Source organism: Dendropsophus ebraccatus, chromosome 8 (assembly GCF_027789765.1).
Source record: "Dendropsophus ebraccatus isolate aDenEbr1 chromosome 8, aDenEbr1.pat, whole genome shotgun sequence".
Taxonomy (NCBI): Eukaryota; Metazoa; Chordata; class Amphibia; order Anura; family Hylidae; genus Dendropsophus; species Dendropsophus ebraccatus.
The window spans coordinates 55,885,228-55,910,853 of NC_091461.1; the positions used below are offsets into that span (position 1 = coordinate 55,885,228).

The following is a 25,626-nucleotide window of genomic DNA, read 5'->3' on the forward strand; positions in this document are numbered from 1 at the left end:
GAAGTCCATTGTGCTGCCAGAATTTCTTTCCATATGAGACGGTCTCCATAGATTTATTAAAGAGATCATCATATGCAACGAAATGGAAGAGGCAGTGAACTGGGGATTGAAGCACCAAGGGTCCTATTAGACGGGTCGATCTATAAATCACTTGAAGCAGCTTAAAAATCGTTTAGCAAGGGCTGCACAGACATCGTTAGTGATGTCCGTGCAGCCCTGTCCTAAACTATTTATACAATTACCTCTCCATGCTCCCGGTCTTCTCCTGCCCTCTGCTCACTTCCCAGCGTCTACAGCATTAGAGCAGCCTATCTGAGCTGACAGGTTGTTCAGCCAATCACTGGCTGGGACCCCCAAAGTCAGCTAAAAGCCCGTTTTGAAGTTGTAGCCACTGGGATGTAAGCAGAGGGCAGGAGAAGACTGAGAGCGTGAAGAGGTAATGTATAACAGTGTATTCAGTCGTGATTTTAGACCTAAAGACACAATCTTTTAATGATCATTGTAATCAACTAATCATCTCTATTACACGGATTGGCCAAATCACTCCGTGTACTAGGGCCCTTGGAGTGGGGAGAACCAATATTGAATAATGGTTAGGGGTCTCAAAGACATGTTAAAAGTTTTTCTAAAGTCATTACGTATTTACAATATGTATATTATTGCATGAACCTCACATTCATTATACAGTCCTCTGATGTAATCACTATGATAGCTTCTGACTGATGTCACAAGACGGGGAGTAGCACTTATCTGTTACATGCATATAAAACCAACAAGCTGGTATAGTGTCCAGAGCGTTCAGTGATGTGTGAGAAAACAAACCTGGATCAGAGCGTCCCCAGACATACTTTGCACAATAAAAACAACATAGAAGCAAGCCGATTTCCCTATTTTAAACTGCAAAGTAGTAAACAGACCTTAGTGGATTTGGTAAGGTAGATGAGATCTAAACTGGTACATGTTGCAGTAGTTGACATAGAGATTTTTGCAGATGACATTTTGGAATTGGTTGCTCAATTGGCAGATCAGTCTCTGTGATCAGTCTCTGGTGTATGGCCAGCTTATTTCCTTAACCTGACCAATTCCAGGAAGTACAGTTTTCTTTGGGTGGGCTACAATCACATCTTACTTATTCTATCTCTGTTTTAGTTTCTATGTTTATTCTGCACTTTTTTGTATTTGAAATCAGATTATGAAATTTCAATAAAAACTAGTTTTGCATAAGAATCCTGATATGTTTGTTTTACTCTTCACTTTAGATGATTCCACAGTTGAAACAGCAGAAGAGGCCGTGGAGCCACCAGAAGCAGATATTAATGAGCTTTGCAGGGATATGTTTAGTAAAATGTCATGTTACCTCACTGGTGAGCTTATAGGTAAGTGGCAGGTATATGTGTAACAGATTGGCACTGTGCTGAGGGTTGTTCTACAGAACACTACTATAAATGGCATTTGGGGGAGAAGGGGGTTACTGTCATTGGCAGTGTAGGACTGAACTTCTACAGCTGGTGATGATAGAGGGGGGTACATTCACTAGGCGGCCCTGTGTGCATACAGTAGTAGGAACACAAGAGACGGCTGTGGAAATCTTTATGGGAGGTCTCAAATGAGAGGGAAGCTTTGATTTACCTTTCAGGAACAGTGAGGATCTTCTGGAAAAGCAAGACAGGCTTAGCTTGTATTCACACAGTCCAGGTTTTGCAGATAGCACTAGAGAAGTTCCACCCCCACATAATGTGTTGTATCCCTGTCCCTCTGTTGCAAGAGATGGACGGAGCCCAACAACAGGCAGTGGACAGCAGATTGCACAGAAGAGAGAAACCCAGTAGCAAATAGATTTGATTTTTTTTTTTTTTTACCTGAGGTAATGAGTCTATGTTCACAACAGTGAACATTTAATAAACTTTCCTAAATATTAAAATATGTGATAATTAATGTGATCTGAATTGCAGCAGATTTCAGGTATGGGAAATTATTGTAAAAGGCTTTAAAAAATTGCAGTATTTTCCTGTAGTGTTGTAACCTTGTTGGCTTCTCCTACAAATTTTCAGTTGTTCTTTAATTGCGGTTTCAGCCACAAGTGAAGACTACAAGCTTCTGGAAAATATGAATAAGCTTACATGTCTTAAATATATGGAGATGAAAGATATTGCTGGAAATATTAGTCGGAACCTCAAGGACTTAAACAAAAAGTGTAAGTACTATGTTACATGTTTTTTTTTCCCTGCACCAATAGCACTTGAGACCTCTCAAGGTTGATAAGGCATCTGTATATTGTTATAGATCTGTCAATAGCTGTCACTTAAGGTCCTGACCAACCACTCATAGATGATGTTGGTGGCAATAGGGGTCGGGCATTATGGAAAATCACTGCACGACCCCCTTTGTTCTGGGAGAGATAAGCCACAGACAGAGCTGTGCTGAATGTTCCTGTGTATGGGGAGGACGGAAGAGAAAATTAACAGCTGAACAATCATCTGGCCGTCAGTTTTTAAAGGGGTAGTCCACCAAAAAATTTTTTCTTTCAAATCAACTGGTGCCATAAAGTGCCAGAGATTTGTAATTCACTTCTATTAAAAAATCTTAAGTCTTCCAGTACTTATCAGCTGCTGTGTGTCCAGCAGGAAGTGGTGTTTTCTTTCCTGTCTGACCCAGTGCTCTCTGTTGCCTCCTCTGTCCATGTCAGGAACTGTCCAAAGCAGGAGCAAATCCCCATAGAAAACCTCTCCTGCTCTCCAGACTGGAAATAATACAACTTCCTGTTGGGCATACAGCAGCTGATAAGTACTGGAAGGCTTGAGATTTTTTAATAGAAGTAAATTACAAATCTCTGGCACTTCATGGTAGCAGTTGATTTGAAAGAAAATTTTTTTGGGTGGACTACCCCTTTAAAGGTGTAGAGCCAGCGTTGGCCCAAGTCCAGGCAATCTATGGGTGTATTCCGTAGGATGAAGCAGAGAGATTCAACCACCACTAGTGGAAAAAAATAGGATTGATCTCACAAAAATAGAGTTTTGTTCTGGAAATAAATAGTTAATTGGAAGCATTCAGAAAGCCTAATGTGAGTGGGAAGCAATCTTATAATTGATGTCAATGTATTAAAGAAAGTTTTGACTCACAATTCCTTTTGCAACAACACCTCAACCCAATCCATCCCATCTGCAACAAAAATGTTAACTTGTGAAAACAGATATAGGCTATGTTCACACACTGTAAAATAACGGCCGCCATTTTAATAACAGCCCTTTTCAGTCTTCATTTGCGGATGATATTGAGCGAACAGCAGCCATTATTTTACGTTGTTCATACATTGATTTTTTTTTTTTTTTTCACCATCCTTTTACTGTAATTTCTACTATATTGAATAGGACTTAAAGCGACTATGTACCCACAATCTGCCCCCCATAACAATTGTACCTTCGGATAGCTGTTTTTAATCCAAGATCTGTCCTGGGGTCTGTTCGGCAGGTGATGCAGTTGTTGTCCTAAAAAACAACTTTTAAACTTGCAGCCCGTGCTAAACTGGAGTATCTGTTCCCTAACTTTGCACCACCCCTCCGTCCCTCCTCCCCACCCTCTTCATCATTAGGAATGCTCCAGGCAGATTGCCTCCTATTCCCCACCTGTGTCAGCACGGCACATGGGCTGGATCGTTAAGCACCTGTGCAGTGTTCTGCATGGAGAAAATGTTCCAGTGGCATTCCTAATGATGAAGAGGGTGGGGAGGAGGGACGGTGGGGTGGTGCAAAGTTAGGGCACTCCCATTTGGCACAGGCTGCAAGTTTAAAAGTTGTTTTTTAGGACAATAACTGCATCACCTGCCGAACTAACGCCAGGACAGATCTTGGATTAAAAGCAGCTATCCGAAGGTACAAGTGGTTTGGGGGGGGTCACATTGTGGGTACAGAGTTGCTTTAAAATAGCCCCACCTAGAAGGGTGTGAAAAGGCGGCCAAGGCTAACATAAATTTGAAAAATGTACCAGCAGCCGTCATTGTAACGATGGCCACCAAAGTATGTTAAACAACAGCCGTTATTTGATATTTAAAATAACATGCATGGTTTTCAGCATCAAATAACGGCCACTGAAAATCATTGTGTGAACATAGCCAGAAGGTAGAAGGCATTCATTCTTTAATCTGAAAGTGGGCAGCACAAGATTAGAAATGTATGTAATAAATACTTACATATTAGTCCATTATTCAGTCAATCTTGTCCTGTAGATGCAAGTCTCCAGCCGTACCTAGAACAAATAAATCAGATAGAAGAACAAGTGGCGTCTTTAGAAAATGCAGCATACAAACTGGATGCTTATTCGAAACGATTAGGTAAGGTCCAGTGACTACTTTATTGTGGTATTTATCATATAGAAACATATATACATTTTTATTGGGAAGATTTAGTTTTTTTTCTGCCAATTCAGATTTATTGGTGCTTTAAAACATTCCTCCTGTAAATGTAAAATCTTTACCTTTAACCCTTTCCTGACTTCTGACAAATGTATGTTAAAGTGACTCTGGACCCACAATCTGATCCCCCCCAAACCACTTGACCTTCGGATTGCTGCTTTTGATCCAAGATCTGTCCTGGGGTCCGTTCGGCTGGTGATGCAGTTATTGTCCTAAAAAATTACTTTTAAACTGGCAGCCCTGTGTCAAATGGCCGTGGCCGTGGAGTATCTGTGCCCTAACTTTGCACCACCCCTCCCACCCTCCTCCCCACCCTCTTCATCATTAGGAATGCCCTTAGAACATTTTCTCCTGTCTGAACATTGCACAGGTGCCTTAAAAGTGAAGTCCGGCCAAAATTATTTTTTGATATGTTATTACTTATGGAAAGTTAGACAAATTTCTAATGTACATTAATTATGGGAAATGCACATATAGGGCTATTTCCCTTAATTTAGTAGATCATGGAGTGTTAGAATTCTCTCAGACACAGTGATGTCACGACGAATGGTGTAATACCTATGGAGTGTCCAGCAGGGGGCGCTGTATATGTAGAAGTCTATGGGACTTTATTGTTTCTATGGGTGTCTATGTAAAGTAATGTAATCTAGTGTACAGTGTGCTTTATTGAATGAATACACCTATGGAATACTTTGGGGAGCAAGTGTCCTTGCTCCCCAAAGTATTCCATAAGTGAATTCAATCAGTACATTAGAAGGGCACCCAGCAGGGAGGGAGAGACGTCCCGGTGCATCTACCTCCCCCCTCCCTCCCTGCTCGGTGCTGCTGCCGCCACATATACACAGTACTATTCCCCCATCATCTGCTCATAGTATGAGAAGATGATGGGGTAATAGTACCAGGGCCGATCTCTATCATTGCCGATCCATCATCGCCGATCCGCCGCACTCCTGCCGCCCGCCCGCCGATCCGTCACACTGGACTGGACTATATACACTGAACTACTGCTCCCATTATCTGCTCGTAATATTGGCAGGTGATGGGAGCAGTAGCTGGATTATCGCTATCACATGCCTGATGCCGCCAGGCGCAGGGGGAGCCACTCATCACACAGGAGCGATCATGCCCCCTCCGCTCCCCCCTCCTCCTCCTTCCGGGGTTTGGTAAACTTCCCCCTATCCCACTGCTGACTCCCCGCCTTGCCGCCACTCTCCGCTCTCGCATACAGGCTCCTGATGCTTTCTGGCCAGCACGTGTGGGAGAGGACAGTCAGTGCGGACACCAGGAAGCATCAGGAGCCTGTGTGTGAGAGCGGCGGCCAGGCCGGGAGTAAGCAGTGGGATAGGGGAAGTTTATCGGACCCCAGAAGAAGGAGGAGGGGGGAGCGGAGGGGGCATGATCGCTCCTGTGTGATGAGCGGCTCCCCCTGCGCCCGGCGGCATCAGGCATGTGATAGCGATAGTCCAGCTACTGATCCCATTACCTGCTCATATTATGAGCAGATGATGGGAGCAGTAGTTCAGTGTGTATAGTCCAGTCCAGTGTGGCGGCGGGAGTGTGGCGGATCGGCGATGATGGATCGGCAATGATGGAGATCAGCCCTGGTACTATTACCTCATCATCTGCTCAGCTGAGCAGATGATGGGGGAATAGTACTGTGTATATGTGGCGGCAGCAGCACCGAGCAGGGAGGGAGGGGGGAGGTAGATGCACCGGGACGTCTCTCTCTCCCTTCTCAGTGCCCTTCTGATGTACTGATACTGAATTCTAATGTACTGCACTGAATTCATTTATGGAATACTTTGGGGAGCAAGGACACTTGCTCCCCAAAGTATTCCATAGATGTATTCATTTAATAAAGCACACTGTACACTACATTACACTACTTTACATAGACACCCATAGAAACAATAAAGTCCCATAGACTTCTACATATAGAGCTCCCCCTGCTGGGTACTCCATAGGAATTACACCGTTTGTCGTGACGTCACTGTTTCTGAGAGAATTCTAACACTCCATGATCTACTAAATTAAGGGAAATAGCCCTATATGTGCATTTCCCACAATTAATGTACATTAGAAATTTGTCTAACTTTCCATAAGTAATAACATATTAAAAAATACTTGTGGCCGGACTTGTGCTTGCCCTCTCTACCGTTCATATATATATATATATATATATATATATATATATATATATATATATATATATATATATATATATAGGCGTATGCATATTTGTACATATATTTCATTTGTTCTCTGCCCTGCTATCCCTCCAATGTATGTACTTGCTTCCTGCATTTTTAATGAATTTGTTCTTATTTCTGCTATGTAATAAATAAAGACATATTTTTTGGTAATATTTGAAGTTATTGTCCAGCATTTTTGTTTTCTATTGGGTATATAAGTAATAACATATCAAAAAAATAATTTTGGCCGGACTTCTCCTTTAACGATCCAGCCCATGTGCCGTGCTGACACAGGTGATGAATAGTAGAAAATCAGCCTGGAGCATTCCTAATGATGAGGCGGGAAGGAGGGACAGAGGGTGTGTCAGCCTAATGCATACACAATCTAGGCCACGGCCGTTGGGCACAGGGCTGCCAGTTTAAAAGTTGTTTTTTAGGACAATAACTGCATCACCTGCCAAACGGACCCCAGGACAGATCTTGGATTCAAAGCAGCTATCCGAAGGTACAAGTGGTTTGGGGGGACAGATTGTGGGTACAGAGTCGCTTTAAAATATTAGGCAGAGAGTCTTAAGGGGGTTTATATTTTACAATGGGACAATGGAAATACTTAAAACATGTCCACCTGATGGAAGGCTTATATTGGATAGGAGCTTTTTTCTTTCTACAACCCTGCTAGCTTTTTTTTTACACCTGCCACTAACCTCTTGCTGCCTGTCACTGCAAAGAACAGGCCAATGTCGCCCTATCTAATAGGGACACCTATCAGCCAATGAATGAGTAAATGTTTGTCAGCTGATAGGTAGCACAGGGCCGACAAACAATCCAGTGTAACCTGCACTGTATACCAATCTTGTAACCTGCACTGTATATCACCGTTACATGGCGCAATAGTTCTTTCTATTGCAAATGCACAAAGGGAATTATATATGCCCCCAAGGCGTTCTGCATTTCGTTTTAAAAAAAACTTTCGACATATCAGAGAGACATGTGAAACCTTTGATAAGTCCAGGTCTGAGTGTTCAGACTCTGATGGATTGGGAGAACAAGCTGGAAGAAGACCACGCTCAGCACAGTCTTCTTTTGGCTCTGTGTCATGTTATGAGTCAGAGTCCATAAGCCCTGAAAGAAGAATGGACATGATTGGAGGGTTAAACTATCAATTACCCAGGCAAGACCACCTAGATGGCCAAAACATAAAACCCATTCTTCACCAATTGCCCCTTAGGGCCCTATTACAGGAGAGATTATTGGCCCGATTCGGCCAATTATCGCTCCATGTGATAGACAATGATCAGCCGATGAAACGATCATCGGCTGATCGTTTCTTTAGGCCTTGACCTAAAATCCTAAGGCAACGACCGCACATTGCTACGTCTAATAATGATAGACAGCTGTCAATTCAACAAACATTTAACCCTTAGGCGACCCTGGACATACCCGTAAGTCCAGGGCCGCCTCTCCGCGTTCAGAGTGGGGCCGCGTTCTGAACCGCCGTGATCCCGGGTGCCGCATGTAGCCCGGGATCGCGGCTATTAGCGGGGACGGCGATCACACCTAATCAGGAAATCGGGGGCAGCCGTCAAAGATGACAGCTGCCTCCCATTACCGGCTGCAGATGATCGGTGGTGGTATAGTGGGGAGATCTCAATGAGAGATCAAAGTGTATATACTAGAAGTCCCCCAGGGGGGCTTCTAGTATTAATGTGAATAAAAAAAAAAAAGTATTGTTATAAATAAAAAGCCCCCTCCCCTAATAAAAGTCTGAATCACCACCCTTTTCCCAGGTTTTAAATAAAAGTAAATAAATAAACATGTTTGCTATCACGGCATGCGTAATCGGCCAAACTATTAATTAATCACATTCCTGATCTTGCATGGTAAATGGCGTAAGCGCAAAAAAATCCCAAAGTGCAAAATTGCGCATTTTTGGTCGCATCAAATCCAGAAAAATTGTAATAAAAAGCGATCAAAAAGTCACATATGCGCAATCAAGGCACCGATAGAAAGTACACATCATGGCGCAAAAAATTACACCTCACACAGCCCCATAAACCAAAGGATAAAAACGCTATAAGCCTGGGAATGGAGCGATTTTAAGTGACATATATGTTAACAATAGTTTGAATTTTTTACAGGCCATCAGATACAAGAAAAGTTATACATGTTATATATCGTTTTAATCGTAACGACTTGAGGAACATATATAACAAGTCAGTTTTACCCCAGGCCGAACGGCGTGAAAACACAAAACCCCCCCAAATAAAAGAAATGCGTTTTTTTTGTTTTTTTTTATTTCACCACACTTTGAATTTTTTTCTGTTTTTTCAGTGTACTTTATGCAAAAATTCAGCCTGTCATTGCAAAGTACAATTAGTGGCGCAAAAAATAAGGGCTCATGTGGGTTTCTAGGTGAAAAAGTGCAAGTGCTATGGCCTTTTAAACACAAGGAGGAAAAAACGAAAATGCAAAAATAAATTGGCAGGGTCCTCTAAGGGTTAAAGAGTCACTGTTGTATATATATATATATATATATATATATATATATATATATATATAATTATTATTTTTCTTTTTTTTTTTTTTTTTTTTTTGCATAAATCAATAGCCCAGGCAATTTTAAGAAAGTTTGTAATTGGGTTTATTAGCCAAATATGCCATTATCTGCATTTAAAAAGCATTTTCCCAGCCCCCCCCCCCTTCCTCTTTTCCATCCACTGCAAAAAATCTGAAAAGTGTGACTTGTTGCATGAGTCACACTCTGTCTGTTCCTATAGAGAAGGGAGGGGGGAGGAGGAAGGAGGGAGTTAGCCGGAAAGCTGAGAACAAAGGTATTAGAGGCACAGAGCTGGGTGACAGCTGTAATCAGAGCTCAGAGAGGTCAGATGAGATACAGGGTGAGGTATTTGTATATTAACTCTTTGTTGTCCTGTTTTGCTGCTTTTACTTTCGCTCTCCATAGGAAAACCATGAAGACAGGGGGGAGAGCTTCAAACTGCTTTTTCATGATAAAAATGCATTTTTCGGCTAATAAACCCAATTACAAAGTTTCTTAAAATCGCCTGGACTATTGATTTCTGCAAAAGAAAATATTACGACAGCCATAGCCATAGGCTGTATCCCAGTTTTCCAGGCGTTCCTCCTGCTGTATCCGCCTGCTCCACGGAGCAGGCAGACAGTGGGAATCTGATGCCGAGCGTTCGTGTTCATACGAACCCGAAACTCGGCAGGTTCGGACCATCCCTAATTCCTGGTCTCGCCCCGCGCTCTTCATGCTTCCTTCCCTGGTCCCATGCACTGTAGCTTTAGAGCTGCCTTTTAGCTCTGTCAGCACATCCTGAGAGCCGTGAGCCGTAACAGGAGATCTTGGGGGCTGGAGGTTCCCCAACCCCTGCTTTAAAGTATGCTTTCTTTTTTTACCACAGGCGCACCCCACACAATTTTTTATTGCATACTATACATTGAATTATATATGACATGACTGTTACAACTAAGAAAGTCTCTTTTAATTTCATATTTATTAGTACTTGTCCTATTTTGGGCTTTATACTTTTTCCGTTATCGTGAACTCAAGCTGCATATAAAAGGGAATATATATTCCCCTTATGAACGCCACTGCATGCTCTGTTTGTTATTAGAGATGAGCGAACCTCGAGCATGCTCGAGTCCATCCAAACCCGAACGTTCGGCATTTGATTAGCGGTGGCTGCTGAACTTGGATAAAGCCCTAATGCCCCTTTTCCACTGGTCGTTAAGAGGAGCAAACGAGCGCTCTCAGCGCTCATTTGCTCCTCATTCCCTGCTCGCTGCCGCCGCTATTCAGCGCGGCTGCAGCGAGCGGGTGAGTGCGGGAGGGGCGGCAGGGAGTTGCAGTGGGGGCTGCTCGGAGGATCGATGTCAGCTGATCGTTGCACTCTATTTCACTGGACAATTATCGTTCGTAGGGGCCGATATCGGACGAATACGAACGACATTCGTTCCGTGGAATAGGGCCTTAAGGCTATGTGGAAAACATGGATATAGTCATTGTCCCGGTTCGCTTATCTCTATTTGTTATCCAATGCAGATACCCTCTTTTTGTTAGCCTTTGCTGTTAGATTTCTGTTTCCCTAACATATGCTTGCAGAGTACTGCAGTTACACTTCATGCAAACCATCTCTACACCTCACATTGGACGGATGGTGTGAGCTGGATGAGAACTGGCTGCACGTAATGTTACATTACTTGATATAGGTTTACAATAGCAACTTTTTCATTGGTTATTCCTTTTTGTTCCAAGTCTCGAAAAATGATATGGTTACTATGCATACTAGTCCCTGTGTATTAGAGTTTACGTTTTTTCACAAAAAGTGGTATGGCAGACAAAGGCCCCCTCTGAATGTTCAGAAAGTTTAATTTGGTATTACAGTTCAGCTTCATTTGCTTTAATGACTGCTTAGTATTATATTCATTTTCTTATTTTATATTGTTCTCTGTTATAGAAGCCAAGTTCAAAAAGCTGGAGAAGCGATAAAGACATGTTTCTAACTATTGCAAAAGTCCTAATGCCAAAGGAGGATTCTTATGTTGTTATGTCATCCTCAACCAAGCTTTTTACTAGAAACCTATTAAATTTAAGCTTATTAACAAAATATCTGAATGATGTTCTTTTATGGTTAACCAGTGTTATTAAGGTTTACAAGGCAGAAAATGGTGTGACGTATCATGTTATTACAGTGGCTGGAGCAATGTACACATACATGAAATTCACATGATGCTGTTCAGTGTAAAGGAGATATAATGGCAAGCCATCCAAAGCTACTTGTGAAATGAGTTTGCACACGTTTTTATGTTAAACATATTTTTAAGAATTTTTCCTAATATTAAATTTTACTATGTACGTTATAATATAATCCTGAAGTCTTACAGTTCTTATTCTCACCACGAGGCCTAGAACTAAACTAAGACTTTGTGTTCTGTCTGAGGTGATAAGGAGTCATCTGGACAGAATGGCATCAAAAGGGGACACCAGTTTATAGTGATGTCAATTGGTGAAGCTCACAGCTCAGCCTCCCTCTCCCTTGGAATGATGTTTTTAAAGTGGTTGTCCAGGGAGCAGAAAAGGACCTGTTCTGCTTCCTGATTATCAGTTTCCTCCCCCGGCTGTCTCAGTAGCATACCTTCTGAGTTTAGAGAGGGGAAGCGTGCATGTCACATGTGGACGAAATCATACCTGCAAGTGATATTCAATGCAAAATTTAAAAACACTGGACCAGAAATTGGAGGGATAATTAACCTATAGGAATACTACGGATAACTTTTATTAACAAATCAGAAAATAATAATAATAATGTTAAACTGAATGGAAAATGCACACATTTAAAAGCACATCAACACTGCCATCTAGTGGGCTGTAAAGCTAATAGTTTCAGCTAGATAGCAATAAGTGGTACTGGGATACATTTGTAATAATGCAAAGGCTAGTGTCAATGCTATTAAAATATTTGGTTTGCCCCTCTCAACATGTTTTGGCACACCTGGTGCCTTTGTCAAGAGGTAGTGAGCAGACTAAAAAAAAAAATGCTAAGTCCGTATTTAAATAACTCAGACTGACAGCACATTAGTCTGCACTGCTAATCGGAACACAGAGACCTCCATTGTATGAAGAAGATAAGGCTGCCAGTCCTAAGGATTAATACTGGAGCCAATCAGAGAGCATAAAGTGTTGATAGAATTGACTGGCCCTAGTGAGTGATGTGACTTGCCTCGTCACTGGGCACTGCCAAGGGGACTTCAGCACTATGTGACGTCAAATATGCAAAAAAGAGCCTGTGGAGCCTCATTTAAGAGTCTCAAAACCCAGGACTAGCCAGATATCCTGCCGGGAAGCTAAGGGGTGGCTCTTGTAGGGAAACCACCATATTAAGTGTCCCTATATGTCAATATAATGACAAGGGAAAAAATAAGGCCAGGTATCCATCCACAGCTAGCTGTTTCGGGGTGTTGCCCCTCATCAGTGTGGAGCAGGATTCTTGCTAGGTGGGAGCAATACCTAGTAGAGCCATAAGGGAAACAGATTGCTGAACTCAGGGAGACCAGCCAAACGAGAACACTGCCCGCTGCTGGTTAAAGTGCTCAATGCAGTGAAATTCTAGGTGCATTGCTCCCTGGGAAATACGAATATGCAAAAAAAAAAAGCCTGTGGAGCCTTATTTAAGAGTCTCGAAACACAGGACTAGCGAGATATCCCTCCGGGAAGGGCCCAGCCTAGGGGTGGCTCCTGTAGGGAGACCACCAAAACCAGCCTATTCAGCTGCACAGGGGCCCAGGCCAATAGAGGGGCCCCCCAGCTCAGCTTGGCACATGTCTGTAGTGGGCCCCCCAGTCGGTATCAGCACCCACGAAGTGCGGGCCCCATGCTCCTGTGGGGCCCACTTAGTGACTGGATGCTGTGCCCAGTCGGGGCTGGTTCTCTCTCCTCCTGCATGCTGTTGCTCCTGACACCCCTCCTGTACTCCACTGTCCAGCATACCTTGTGTGAGGAGGAGAGAGAGCATGTGATGACAGGGGCTGGAGGGATTCTGCAGGGTTATGGCTGCCAGGGACAGGACTATGAAGAGGAGCAACAGCAGCAGCTCTGACTGTGAGTGATTATTGTCAGTGTGTCTGTCAGGCTGCTGGAAGATGTAAGATAGAGGTTGGACTGTGTAAGAGAAAGCAAAGAGCCCCCACCCCCCTCTCTGGTGCTGTAAGTTTTATTGCAAGTTCATGCCTTTTTAGCCAATATCTGTGTCCCTCTCCCTTCTGCAGCATGGTTGTTTTTCTCTTTCATCTCCCCCCTAAGCAGCCACATACAGTTCCTGTATCCCACCTGTGCAGCCACATACAGTACGTGTATCCCATCTGTGCAGCCACATACAGTACATGTATCCCACCTGTGCAGCAACATACAGTATGTGTATCCCACCTGTGCCCCAATAGTGATTAAGGGCCCATTTGTTCTATCCCCTATTAGTGCTGTTCTGGGGTCACTTCCACACTCTGACATATATATTCTAATCTCCCACACAGCATCCAGTGTACAATACATCCAGGACCCTCCAAGTTTAACAGCTGCAAACACTACAACTCCCAGCATTTACTGCAGTCTGCAGCCCTCAGGATATGCTGAGATTTAAAGTACAAATAAGCAGATAACTCAAAGACTCAAAGGGTTAAAACTACAACAGAATTCTCAGAGAGCTTCATAAGTGTAAAGCATTCTGAGAGTTGTAGTTATTGTTATTCTGAATGTTGTGGTCACAGATACATCAGTACAGGGTGGGACCAGGTCAGCATGTCACTTCTGACGGGTTCTTTATTTGGGTGCCCCAAATGGTCAGTTCTATTAGTGGCCAAAGGTACTACCCCAGTCCCATACTGGGGCTTGCACAGACTGCAGTACAGTCCTTTAGTGGGCCCTGGCATCTGTGCTGTGCTGTTGGGCACTCCCGAGAAACCAGGACTCATGTACCGGATACCTGGGCATACATATGTGTGTACCTTCAAGGCAGAAAGATGGAGAAATGATTAGGTTATGGGGGCCCAAACACATTTTTTGCACAGGGGCCCTCTGTGGGCAGTCTGTGTCCACCCCTGGCCCTATAAGTCAATGTAATGACAAGGCAAAAACTAAGGCCAGGTTTTTCCACCTAGGCACATACGTCACTGAAACCTCCATAGCGTGTGCATGCTAGGCAGGGGGGACCTCCCGCTGATGTAGTTGCGTGGGAGCCAATGCACTAGCTGATAATCCCCTGCAAGACAGCACTCCTGCTGTCCTGGGATCATAGAACCTAAGAATGAATGTGTAACCCTTATTATTGGAGCCCATGGTAAAAAAAAAATAATAATAATGAAACGGGGATTACTTAAGTAATGATGTGTAAAAGTAAGACATAATAACTATTGTAGAAAGACAACTGAATGATATATTTAGTAATAAACCTACAACTCCTGACTGAGCTTGTTGGATTCTCATTTTTTAACATATATTTAGGGTAGCTTCACGCGTACTGTATCACAGCTCATTTTCTGCTGCGAATCCGCAGCAGATTTGACTAAATGAATGAACACCGCATCAAATTTTCAACATAAAATTTGCTGCAGATCCGCAGCTGATTTTAGAGTGCGAATTTAAAGGAGGATGTACCACCAGGTACATCCTCTTTAACCTGAACCGATGGATCGAAAGGCGCTGCCGTCTGTTTTACGGACCGAGGCCCGGTTCCCGTGCACGGCGCCGTTCTATGCACCGGAACCGGCTGGTGCTCAAGCACTGGAGGCCGGCCGGCCCGCCCCCAGTGGGAGGGAATTCCCCGTGCCGCGCCATTCAATCCGTGGGTTCAGATTAAAGAGGATGTACCTGGTGGTACATGCTCTTTAATGCTGTATTCATTCATTTAGTCAAATCTGCTGTGGATCCGCAGCAGAAAATCAGCTGCGATTACGGTACGCGTGAAGCTACCCTTAAGGTAGATTAATAGAAAGTGATCAGTTAATGATTTAAGGAGGGAAAAAATGGCAGGAATGATAAGGGATTTAGTTGTCTATTAAATAAATGCCACAAAATGAAAGGCCAGTGGGGCTTTTTAAGTGATTGATCCACTTGGCTTCCTCTTTCAGGAGCCTGAAGTTGGGATACGCCCCAAAAGGTCAGTCCAGCAGTAGAGCCTCTGTGATGTTCTTTTATATGTTGAGTGACAGAGGTGTCAGTCAGTCTAGACATTGCTCAAATGCTTGCATATTCTCCTCCATAAAGGCTGGATCGCCTTGCCGACATAGAGTTTCGGGCACGTACAGGACAAAATATAAACTACACCAGTAGTTAAACAGTTTATGTAATTGGGTATATCGTCAACCATGTACTTTCAGAAAGTACACCCGCCACAAGGGTAAGACCCCACAAGCTTACATTTTAACCAAGTTGTCTGTGTAGTGTCAGAAATATGACTTCTCTAGAAAGAGTATCTAAGCTTTCAGATGTTTTAGGATAAGCTAGTGTATTCACACATGAGAAGTAGCACTATTATTTGCCATTTTAATTTTATTCACATAGTGATTAATATCATACCATACCATACCATACCAGGGGCGTAACTACCACTATAGCAGCCATGGCGGCTGCTATGGGGCCCGCCGCATCAGGGGGCCCCATGGCCTGCTCCTGCAATACACTGGGCCCCCTGAGCCGTCATCATTTGCAGCATCGGGTGGCCCTGCTGGTCTCCTGGGTTTTGCAACCCAGTTATGTCCCTTTAACTACAAGCACTCCTGACCAGAGCTAGCAGTTATGTAGGTATGACTTCACTTGACCGTTTAGTGGTCAGTCGGGGGGGGGGGGGGCAATCAAAAGTTTGCTATGGGGCCCCCAATCAAAAGTTTGCTATGGGGCCCAGCCATTTCTAGTTACGCCCCTGTACCATACCATTACTAAATAAAACCCAATGACCTATATATAGGTAGATGCCAATGGTACACAGGAACAGGTTCACACCATGGAAGTGATTACAGTGCAGTTGCATCCAGTGACTTCCATAAGTGACTCACAGGGGGTGTCTTTTCTGATCACAGTCACTCACTTTTCCTTTTTTTTCTTCATTTGGCCTGGCTATCATGAAGACTCCTCCTGGTGATGTCCCATCTCAGCAGGATCTGCCAGGCAAACATTTTAGGCTGCTTGCTCCAGCACCATCCTCACCTGTATTCTTCTCCATTGTAACACTGCCCACTTTGTGTCCCCTTTGGCATATCCCTGTAGGTAACCCCCGCTCCCTAGTATATAGTATACCCCAATGTAGTAGGTATCCCACTATAGGTAATCTTTCTGTTGGCTACCCCAGGAGATAGCATCCTTATGTAAGGCATTTATCTTACATGTATGTATCCCCCCACACACACACACATGTAGGTATCCCCCTGTTACTTAGCTCCTATGTAGGCATCCACACTTTTAGTTAGTATCCCCTCCATGTAGGTATCCCCTTGTTGCTTAGCCTCCCCCCTTGTAGGCATCTCCTTGTTAATTAACCCCTTTCCCTCCATGTAGGCATCTTCCCTGGTAGTGAGTCCCCTCATGTAGGCATCCCCCTGTTAGTTAGGCCCCCCTTGGGCAGCACATCTGGTTCTCCCCTCCCTGCATCATGGAATGCTGGGGAGGGGGGGGTGGACTGTCTTGCCCTCACCTATCAGCCCCTCCTTGACTGATCTACAGGGCTTTGATTGTCAATCATGGAGGTGCTTGATGGTGAGAGGGACACTTGGCCGAAGAAAAAAAAAGGTTTTATAACCGTCAGATTGGGGAAAGGTACAGTTTACGGCTATGGCTGTCCAAGAGTGTCTTCAGCTGCAAATACAGCTGACCAAAAATAAGAGCTTAACAAAATAAAACCCCTCAATCACTGAGCTAAATTAGATATGCAGATTTAAAAAAGTCAATACTGAATGACTAAATGCTAATAATATGTTGCTGTCAAACTATATATACAGTAGTCCCTGCATAGTTGTGATACCAATAGACTATTCAAAGTTCAAAACTCCAGTAAAACCTGTATTTCAATAAAAAATAAAAAGGTCCCTGAAAATGCTTGTCAGTGCTGCAGGTAAAGTACAGTTCAGGAAAAGATCAAATTTCACTTGAATAATTTTCAATTTCCAGGGTTACTCCACATGTTGCTAGTTCTATGTGACCACTCCATTCATTCTTGGGGATCTGCCACCTCTGGCAGGGAGTTGGACGACTATCTGGAGACCTTGCTTTGCAATAAGTAGCTAAAATATATCTCATGGAGCCTTTAGTTGACGCTAGCAGAATGGTCCTTGGCTGCCAAAGAAGGGACGTACAACGAGAAAGAGCTTCTCCAGAGAAGGAAGACAGGCTTGTACTACAGGAAGGCAAGTTGTGCTTGTATTACAATTCGGCATTATGTGAACTACACAATAGTGTAACTTGTGTTTCCTTATAAACTTTAAAATTGTCAACCCACCAGCATATCTCCGGTTTCACAGCATTCCACTGCACTGCACCCGGGTTTCAGAGGGATGGTTAGAATCAAATTAAATGTTATTCATCTATTCTTTTAGAAAACAAGACACATTTTGTACAGTGCCCATGTATAGCTATGTTAGTAAGGGCTTGCCACTGGGGAAATGTGATTGTAAAGCATAGGCTTGGACTAATGCATACACGATGGTCCGTGGGGATGAATAGACTACTGGCTGAGCTTCTTGGGGAATAGTGGCTTAGTTAACTATTAGACATGTGTTCTTGAACTTTTCAGTTTTGGTATTTAAATAAGAAGAACCAAAATAGTTAAATAGGAAAGAGGAAATAGCAGCAAATGTGTGATGTGATAATAGCCGTGTCAGGTGTAAATTTAAATGAAAATGCTGCAGTAACCCAGCATGGTAACTTGGCACATTTAAAGGATTAGGGGGGACCAAGGCTGTGCCACTGGTGTACACCAGGCAGAAGGTGCAGATCCACCCCTTCTTTCTGGTGTATGCCAGCCGTATCCCCGGCTCACCTGATGGGTGGGTAGGGGGCGTGGCCTCCTCCTGTGCCTGATTTACCATGATTTACACCTGCTCACAGGTGTAAATCATGACCGAAATCTACGGCAGGCACAGGACGGTTTAAATTGGGGACGGGGCCTAATTTAAGACCGGTGTGCGAGTACGCCAGTCTTCATACATGTCCCCAAGGTGTCCTACCAATGCACTATAGGGAGATATCAGCAAGTTAGATACTTGTAACCTGCTGATAATTTCCCTTTAAGGGTTCTTGCACTAACAGTTTGGATCAGAAGGCTCTGTTGGTCATCCAGTAATACTGCCATTTTGTCAGGATTGTATCTTTGCAGAGCGTGATGCACCCCTCAGCTCGTGCTGTGCGGCCAAGAAGGTGCTGATTTTCTTGTATTCTATTTCTGTGTTTTGTTTTGCTGTGTGTGAACACTGGTTTATCTGCTCACTTGGTTTGGGAGACACACCCGACTTTACCTGCTGAATTCTGTCTGGCAATGTTATGGTTAATTGTGTTTTGGTTCTGCTGTGACTGACAGGTCTTCCTGCCAGTGGATGTGTTTGTTCTCAGGTGTCTGTGCTTGGAGATCAGAGGGATGGTCCAAATATGTCCTGGACCAGAACCCTGGCCTCCAATATGACTAACCCCAGTCTGTCAGGGCTCACTGTCTTGTCTTGTCCCTGCCGTCTGGTTCCTGACACATTTATTTGCATTTTACAATACATATAATGTTACAGTATAGTTTAAAACATTGTAAAAGTCTGCTATTGGGACCAAAAATATGTTATAAAAATAGCGTATAAATAAATATTTCTAATGAGACCAATGTTGACAATAAACATAATGCCACAATATATCCAATAAGGTCTGTGATCATAAAAAGGTAAACGTACCAGACAAAAAAAGTACCTAAAAAAAAACAGCTACAACTTGACCTACAAAAAAATAATTTTCATCCCTTAAGTTACACAAGAAGAAGTTTTCATCCATTGACATCAAACAGAGGTCTTGAAAAAGGGAACAAACTATAGTTATGCCCCCTTCAGAACCGGGCTGATTTTGCATTTATGGGCGAACCCCATTTTTAAAATCTGATGACACCTTTAATGTAGATTACTTTGGGTCTTTTTACTTATCCAAGTAATTCTGAGCTTTTTTTTGTGACACATTTTAGTGCAAAGAGAATGTCGCATTTTTCCACAGTTAAACCATTGTAGTGCCCAGTATGTTGGCCCAACTTGTGCTGCCAGAGACAGACACTTTATACATTTTTTTTAAACACACTCTGCCAGGTAGAGCAATGCCATATCAATCTAAATTGCTCTTTGGGCTTGGTGGCCTTTGGAGTTCAGATTTTATTGGAATGATGTTTGGTAACTATGTTGCCTTACCTCTAAGGTATCGAAGCAATAGAAATACAACCCTTAGGGTGGCTTAGCTAAAATGATTAGAGATGAGCGAACCTCGAGCATGCTCGAGTCGATCCGAAACCAAACTTTCAGCATTTGATTAGCGGTGGCTACTGAAGTTGGATAAAGCCCTAAGGCTATGTGGAAAACATGGATATAGTCATTGGCTGTATCCATGTTTTCCAGACAACCTTAGAGCTTTATCCAAGTTCAGCAGCCCCAGCTAATTAAATTCCGAACGTTCGGGTTTGGATCGACTCGAACCCAAACTCATTTTCACTAGGAACATAGGGTTTAAGAACAGCAAAATTTACTACATAATTTTTCCAAGGTACTTGTTTGGAAATACAGCAGGGCTCAGAAGAGAAGTAGCACAGCATATTTAGCACACATTGTGCTGGAACCGGTTTTGGACACCATGCGCATTTGTAGTATCCCCCCCCCCCCAAACCAACACACAAATGCAAACTACACCCCTGAAAGAATTATTTTAAGGTGTAATAAGCATTTAGACCCCCTAGGTTTTGAGGTAAGTTTTTGGCATTAGGTCATAAAAAGACAATTTTTAAATTTACATTTTTCTAACAATTAATTTAGCTTAAAATTAATAATATACTATCATAGGAGTATATGCACCCCAAATTGTGTTGTGCAGTTTCTTCTGAATGTGGCAGTAACCTTTCTGTGACCATAAACTGGTGTTTAGGCTGACAGCAAGGCTCAGAAGGGAAGGAGTGCCTTTTTGTGTTCATTTTGCTGGAATAGTTCTAGGGTACCATGTCACATATGCCCAATCCTCATAGTACTGGGACAGATTACAATTTTGTAATCTGCACCCTTCAAGTAAAACTTGTTGATCCCACATCCACAGGGCTTTTTCAGAGCTTGATGCGCATGTGATGATGCAAAGTGAAAACTGCAATTTTTCCCCATATATATCTGATTTTAGTGCTTCATATGTTGTGGCCCACTTTTGCCACTGAGGGTGCACACCCCATAAATTTAGGCCTTATTTAAAAATGTTTCAGGGAGCGTTTATAAAAGTTCTTAAGGCTGTATGATTGGGCAAACATGACACTAACATCATCAATCGTTGGCCAGATTATGGATATTCCCAGGCAGCGCAGGTACCAGGGAGCTCAGTGTGCGCTGCCAGCCAGTACTTCCAGCACAGGGAGCGTGTGTTAGCGACGCTCCCTGTGCAGGAAGTACAAGACCCGTCCGTCACTGAGCCCGCGCTGCCTGGGAATTCCCAGGACACCTCCAGGGAGCTGAAAGGACAAGAGAGCTGCGATGGGGGAGCGAGTTGTTAGGTGAGCGTTTTTTTCTTTTTATCTGCCTTGCAGAGGGGGCATCTATAAGGTGGGAGCTATAAGGGGGCACATATAAGGGGACAACACAGGGTGGGCATCTATAAGGGGGACAACACGGAGGGGGGGGCAATTTATAAGGGGGGTATCTTTAAAGGGGATTACACAGAGGAAGCCATCTATAAGAGGGGATATACGGGGGGGGCACCTATAAGAGGAAATACACAGAGGGGGGCCATCTGTAAGGGAAATTTCACAGAGTGGGGCCATATATAAGGGGCACTACACAGAGGGGGGCATCTATAAGGGGGACAACAAAGGGGGGCGTATACAATAGGGGATGCATAGAGGGGGGCATCTACTAAAGTGGACTACACAGAGGGGCCATCTATAAGGAGGGGCTACAGAGAGGAGGGCCATATACTATAGGGGATGCACAGAGGGTGTCATCTACTATAGGGGGACTACACATGGGGGGGGCTCTCAAGGAGATGCACATGGAACCATCTATATGGAAGACTATAAGGCGGCTACACAGAGGGGGGCATATACTATAAGGGGGATCACATAGTGTCAGGGCTACCCACTAAATAAGGGCACAGAGGCCAATACAGATGTGCAGTTTGTAGAGAGATGAAGATGGTGCCAGAGTGAGGAGCCTAATATGTTTGTCTGGCAGATTCTGTGGATTTGTGGCTCGGAGAAATTCTCATAATGGCCCTGGGCAGATGGAGAAGAGAACAACTCTGATCAGAGAAGACGTCCCCTTTGAGTCACTTAATATAACTGAACTGTAAGTTATATGGAGTACACAACCTTTGTAGAGCTGGGTGTGTTGATGGCATAGTGGTTGGTCGGGGGGCGATCGAGAGTTTGCTAGGGGGCCTAGCCATCTCTAGTTACGCCCCTGTATGGTGCTGAGCAGGAAGGGGTTAAAACCCCCCATTGTGACAAATACATTTTATTTTAGCTTGGCAGTCATATGTGTGATCTCTTCTAACAGCAGCTAGGCAGCTTCAGGGATTGGAGTAGGTGAATATGACTTCTCTGATTCAGTGTACAGTATTAGGGCTCTATTACACGGCCCAATGACTTTCTGTAAGCGCTGATCTCCTAGATATGAGGTCATACATGGCCTCCTAGATCTGAGCCCATACACTGCCTGATAATCAGGCAGCAAGGGTTGCAAGGACTCCGTTAGTAAGACACTGCCCCGGTGATTGGCTGAGCAGCCTGTCACTTCAGACAGTGCCGGAAGTGGGTCAAAGCTAGCAGGACGTACACTCTGTAGGCCGAATAGCAATTCCATCCATAGGGTGGTCGAGCATTGAGTAGTATCCTCTATAGGCATATACAGGCTCAGTGGACGATGCTAAGGGAAGAGCATAGTCACCTCCTCTATGCTAAGCTACCTCTTAGATGGGATTAACGTTCAGCATACAGAGCAGGATGGCACAGCCTGGAGGAGGGGTGTCTGATAGGGGACTATTGACTAAATTTTATATACAACAAAAAAGGACTGAAATGTGAAACATACACAAAAACACAGTGTAAACCCAACCCTAAACTCTGCACTCCAGTCTAGTTTGTGCCAATCAATATGGCCCCCATATGAAAAGTAGGCTGGTAGAAAATGGGTCAATGGAGTTTAACCTCTAGTTAGGGAAACTGTATTACAAATGGGAACATTTGGAGGGAAGCTAATCAAGTAAACTACCACACAATAGTATTTTGGTACAAGCAAGGCAGATTACATTACCATAGGACGGACAACAATTATCATATGTAAAGAGTCAGGATTGGAATTGAGAGCCAGACGCTAGTGAAAGAGAGGTAATTTACAAGTGAATTAGTGTGGATGCATTGTGTAGACCTAAAAGTGTTATGTATACTGTATTCTGTCTGTTATAAATTAGCAAATCTATTGCAATATATTTGTTTTATTGATGACAAAAAGGGTTCAAGTCTAGCTACACCAATATACATGATGGTATAACTGGTATCGTTGAAACAGGATAATACATGTTCTCTTTTCACTGTTTTTTTTCCTTCCATTTCTTAGTTTGAGGCTATGTTCACACAACATATTTTTTATGACAAGACAGCCGTTGTTTGCAATAAAAACAACAGCCGTTCTTGTCATAGAAAAATGTGTTGCATTCCAACCACAGTCAATGCAAAATGTCTGTTGTACACACAATATATTGAACAATGGGCGTTGTTTGCTAGGGCCGTGGAAATAATTGACATGTCAATCATTTGCAGCCGTTGTGCTTTAAAATCAATGCATTTTTCAGTGCAACAATGGCCGTTGTTTTTGAATGCCACATAATGGCCGTTTTTCATACATTATGTAAACATGGTATTTCTTTTTGGAGAACTGCCACTGCAGTTTTTGTGCCAAAACCAGAAGAGGATCCAACAGAAAAGAGAAGTCCAAGTCCTGCTTTTATATTTTCAGTGGGATTCTATGACCTCCCTCTGATACAGAGCTGCTGGATACCACAAGAGTTTTCAGGGCATCCTGTTTTCCCCATTGTGTTTAGTATTTATAAATCATAAATGGGAACAACAACCCAAGCAGGACACATTCACATTTGGATAAAGTAAGGCTTTTTTTTTTATATATAGTTCTGTTTAGCTGGCTATACATGTAAGTGCATATATGCATGCAATAAATTCTTAGGTAAAGCTGGCTATACACGTAAATGCATATTTAAATGTTTCTCCTAAATTCACCCAAAATTCTGAGGTAAAGCTAGCTACGTAAGATCATTTTGCCCGAAGGCCTATATAGCTGTCAGCTATGTCGCCACATACATATATATACATCTTACTGGGTGTGTATGTGTTTCCGGGGGAGGGATGCTGCAGCTTCTACACTTAACAGTCAATACTTATCCCCTCCAACATCTGCTGTCAGGAGGCCACCGTCCGCATTAGATGTTCCTGCTGAAATCTGGTGGTATATAGCTGATGTATCTAATGTGTATGCCTAGCTGAGAGCTTGCTGTTCATCTTAGATGGCTGTTTGCCAAACGTTGTTCGGTCAACAGCTTTCTCTCCTGATTCCTCCGTACACATGTACACTTGCTGGGTTTACATTAGGTTTTTGAAGTTTTTTTTTTTTCTTTTTCCATACGTTTTTGCAAAATAAGATAAAAAAGCGGGTAGAAAAACTGATGTAATTGTGTGCAATGCGTTTTGATGTTTTTCCATTGACTTCCATTATAAAAAAAAAACAGATCAAAACAGATGCGTTTTTTTTAGCGTACACAAAAACGTGGTTAACCATGTTTTTGTGTATGCTAAAAAAAAAACATCCGTTTTGATCCTTTGTTTTTATAATGGAAGTGTATGGAAAAAAACCATTAAAACGGATTGCGCACAATTGCATCAAATTTTCTATCCTTTTTTTCTGTGTGCAAACACAGATGAGAAAAATAGAGTGCAAAAACATAGTGTGGATCTAGCCTTTGCCAAATGGGGAAAGGGAAGAAAGATGATGCCAGCCAGGCACCCCTGGCAGCAGCTCTTTTATCAAGAACATAAGGATCGGGCATGTTAATTGTTCCGTCCCCTGATATCTGCCATATGGGAAGGGTTGAGTAGGCCTCATACATAATGAATAGATAGCTAAACTAGACGGCTTTGGGTAACTTTAATATAACATAATTTTTTAGTGAAGGCTAAGCTAGCAAAAGCTTACCTTGTATACTTTGAACAGAAAGCTGTGAAATATGCTACTATATGTATATATACTATATAAAATGGGAAATGTAGCTAATGGAGTTATATTGTACGCCTTACTATGCACTGTAGTGCAGTGTACTACGTTATTCCATACTTTTTGTGGTATACTAATATAATCCTGCCTGGTGCTGGCCAGAAGAATACTTTTCGATTCCACTGGGTGACTGGAGCTCCTTGGATAAGTTTAATGTATATGCTAGGAGCATTTGCTGGCATATCCACTAAGCATAGATACCTATGAACAGGGATAAAGATGTCTTTTTTTTTTTTTTTAGGCCAGTGCTCCTCTATGCGGTTTACAACGATACAGTATTTACTTGTACGCAGTATATTGTATTGGGACGTCGTGCGGTATCTAGAGTTGAGCCAGTGTACAGTAAGATTTGCAGAAATCAAATCCATTGAATCAGACATTAATCCATTTAGTTTTGTAAAAGTCAATTCTGCTTTCCAAGTGTTCTGATTCCTAGTATTGTGATTTTGGTGGACAATTCAGTGCTTATTACCAAAATAAATACAGGCCTGGTCTGGCGCTGCTATAGAGGCACTGTGATTGGTATAGGGATATATTAGGTAGTGTTCATATGCGGCGGATAAAATATTTTGACTTTCATATTAAAAATCTGCCATGTATCCCTCAGGTGTGAACATAACCTTAGTGTGCAAGAGAAAACCTCCTGGATTACTGCCACAGGCTCACACATGGTATTTTGGTCTGCATTTTCAGGCAAAACCAGGAGTGGCACTGACACAGGGTGAAAATATATTGGAAAACCTTTACTAGATTTTTTAGGCTAAAACTACTGACCAAAATACTGTGTGTGAACTCAGTCTTATAGATGAAGTCTGAGTTTCTTTCCACAAAATCTTTTTAGATTAGTAGTATACAATGGGCTCCTCCAAAATGGCAGCATAGAAGGAGACAGAAAGGAACGCCTCGTTTGCATGACAACTGACGATCGAGAGAGAGCGCGTCACTTCCTGCCGTGCCTTCCCGCTCTCGAAGAGGGAC

At 43.0% G+C, this 25,626-nt stretch overlaps 1 protein-coding gene across 4 annotated transcripts in view; it reads left to right on the forward strand.

Moving 5' to 3' along the window:
- The window catches only part of BLOC1S2 (biogenesis of lysosomal organelles complex 1 subunit 2), a 13,049-nt gene extending 1,818 nt beyond the window's left edge, over window positions 1–11,231 (forward strand). For all 4 annotated transcript variants that reach the window (XM_069980422.1, XM_069980423.1, XM_069980421.1 and 1 more), the window contains exons 3-6: window positions 1,260–1,376; window positions 2,075–2,194; window positions 4,223–4,327; window positions 11,082–11,231. In XM_069980422.1, the coding sequence (XP_069836523.1) occupies window positions 1,260–1,376; window positions 2,075–2,194; window positions 4,223–4,327; window positions 11,082–11,113 (374 nt within the window). In that variant the 3' untranslated portion in view covers window positions 11,114–11,231. The remainder of the gene's footprint in view (window positions 1–1,259; window positions 1,377–2,074; window positions 2,195–4,222; window positions 4,328–11,081) is intronic.
- Window positions 11,232–25,626: the final 14,395 nt, after the last annotated feature.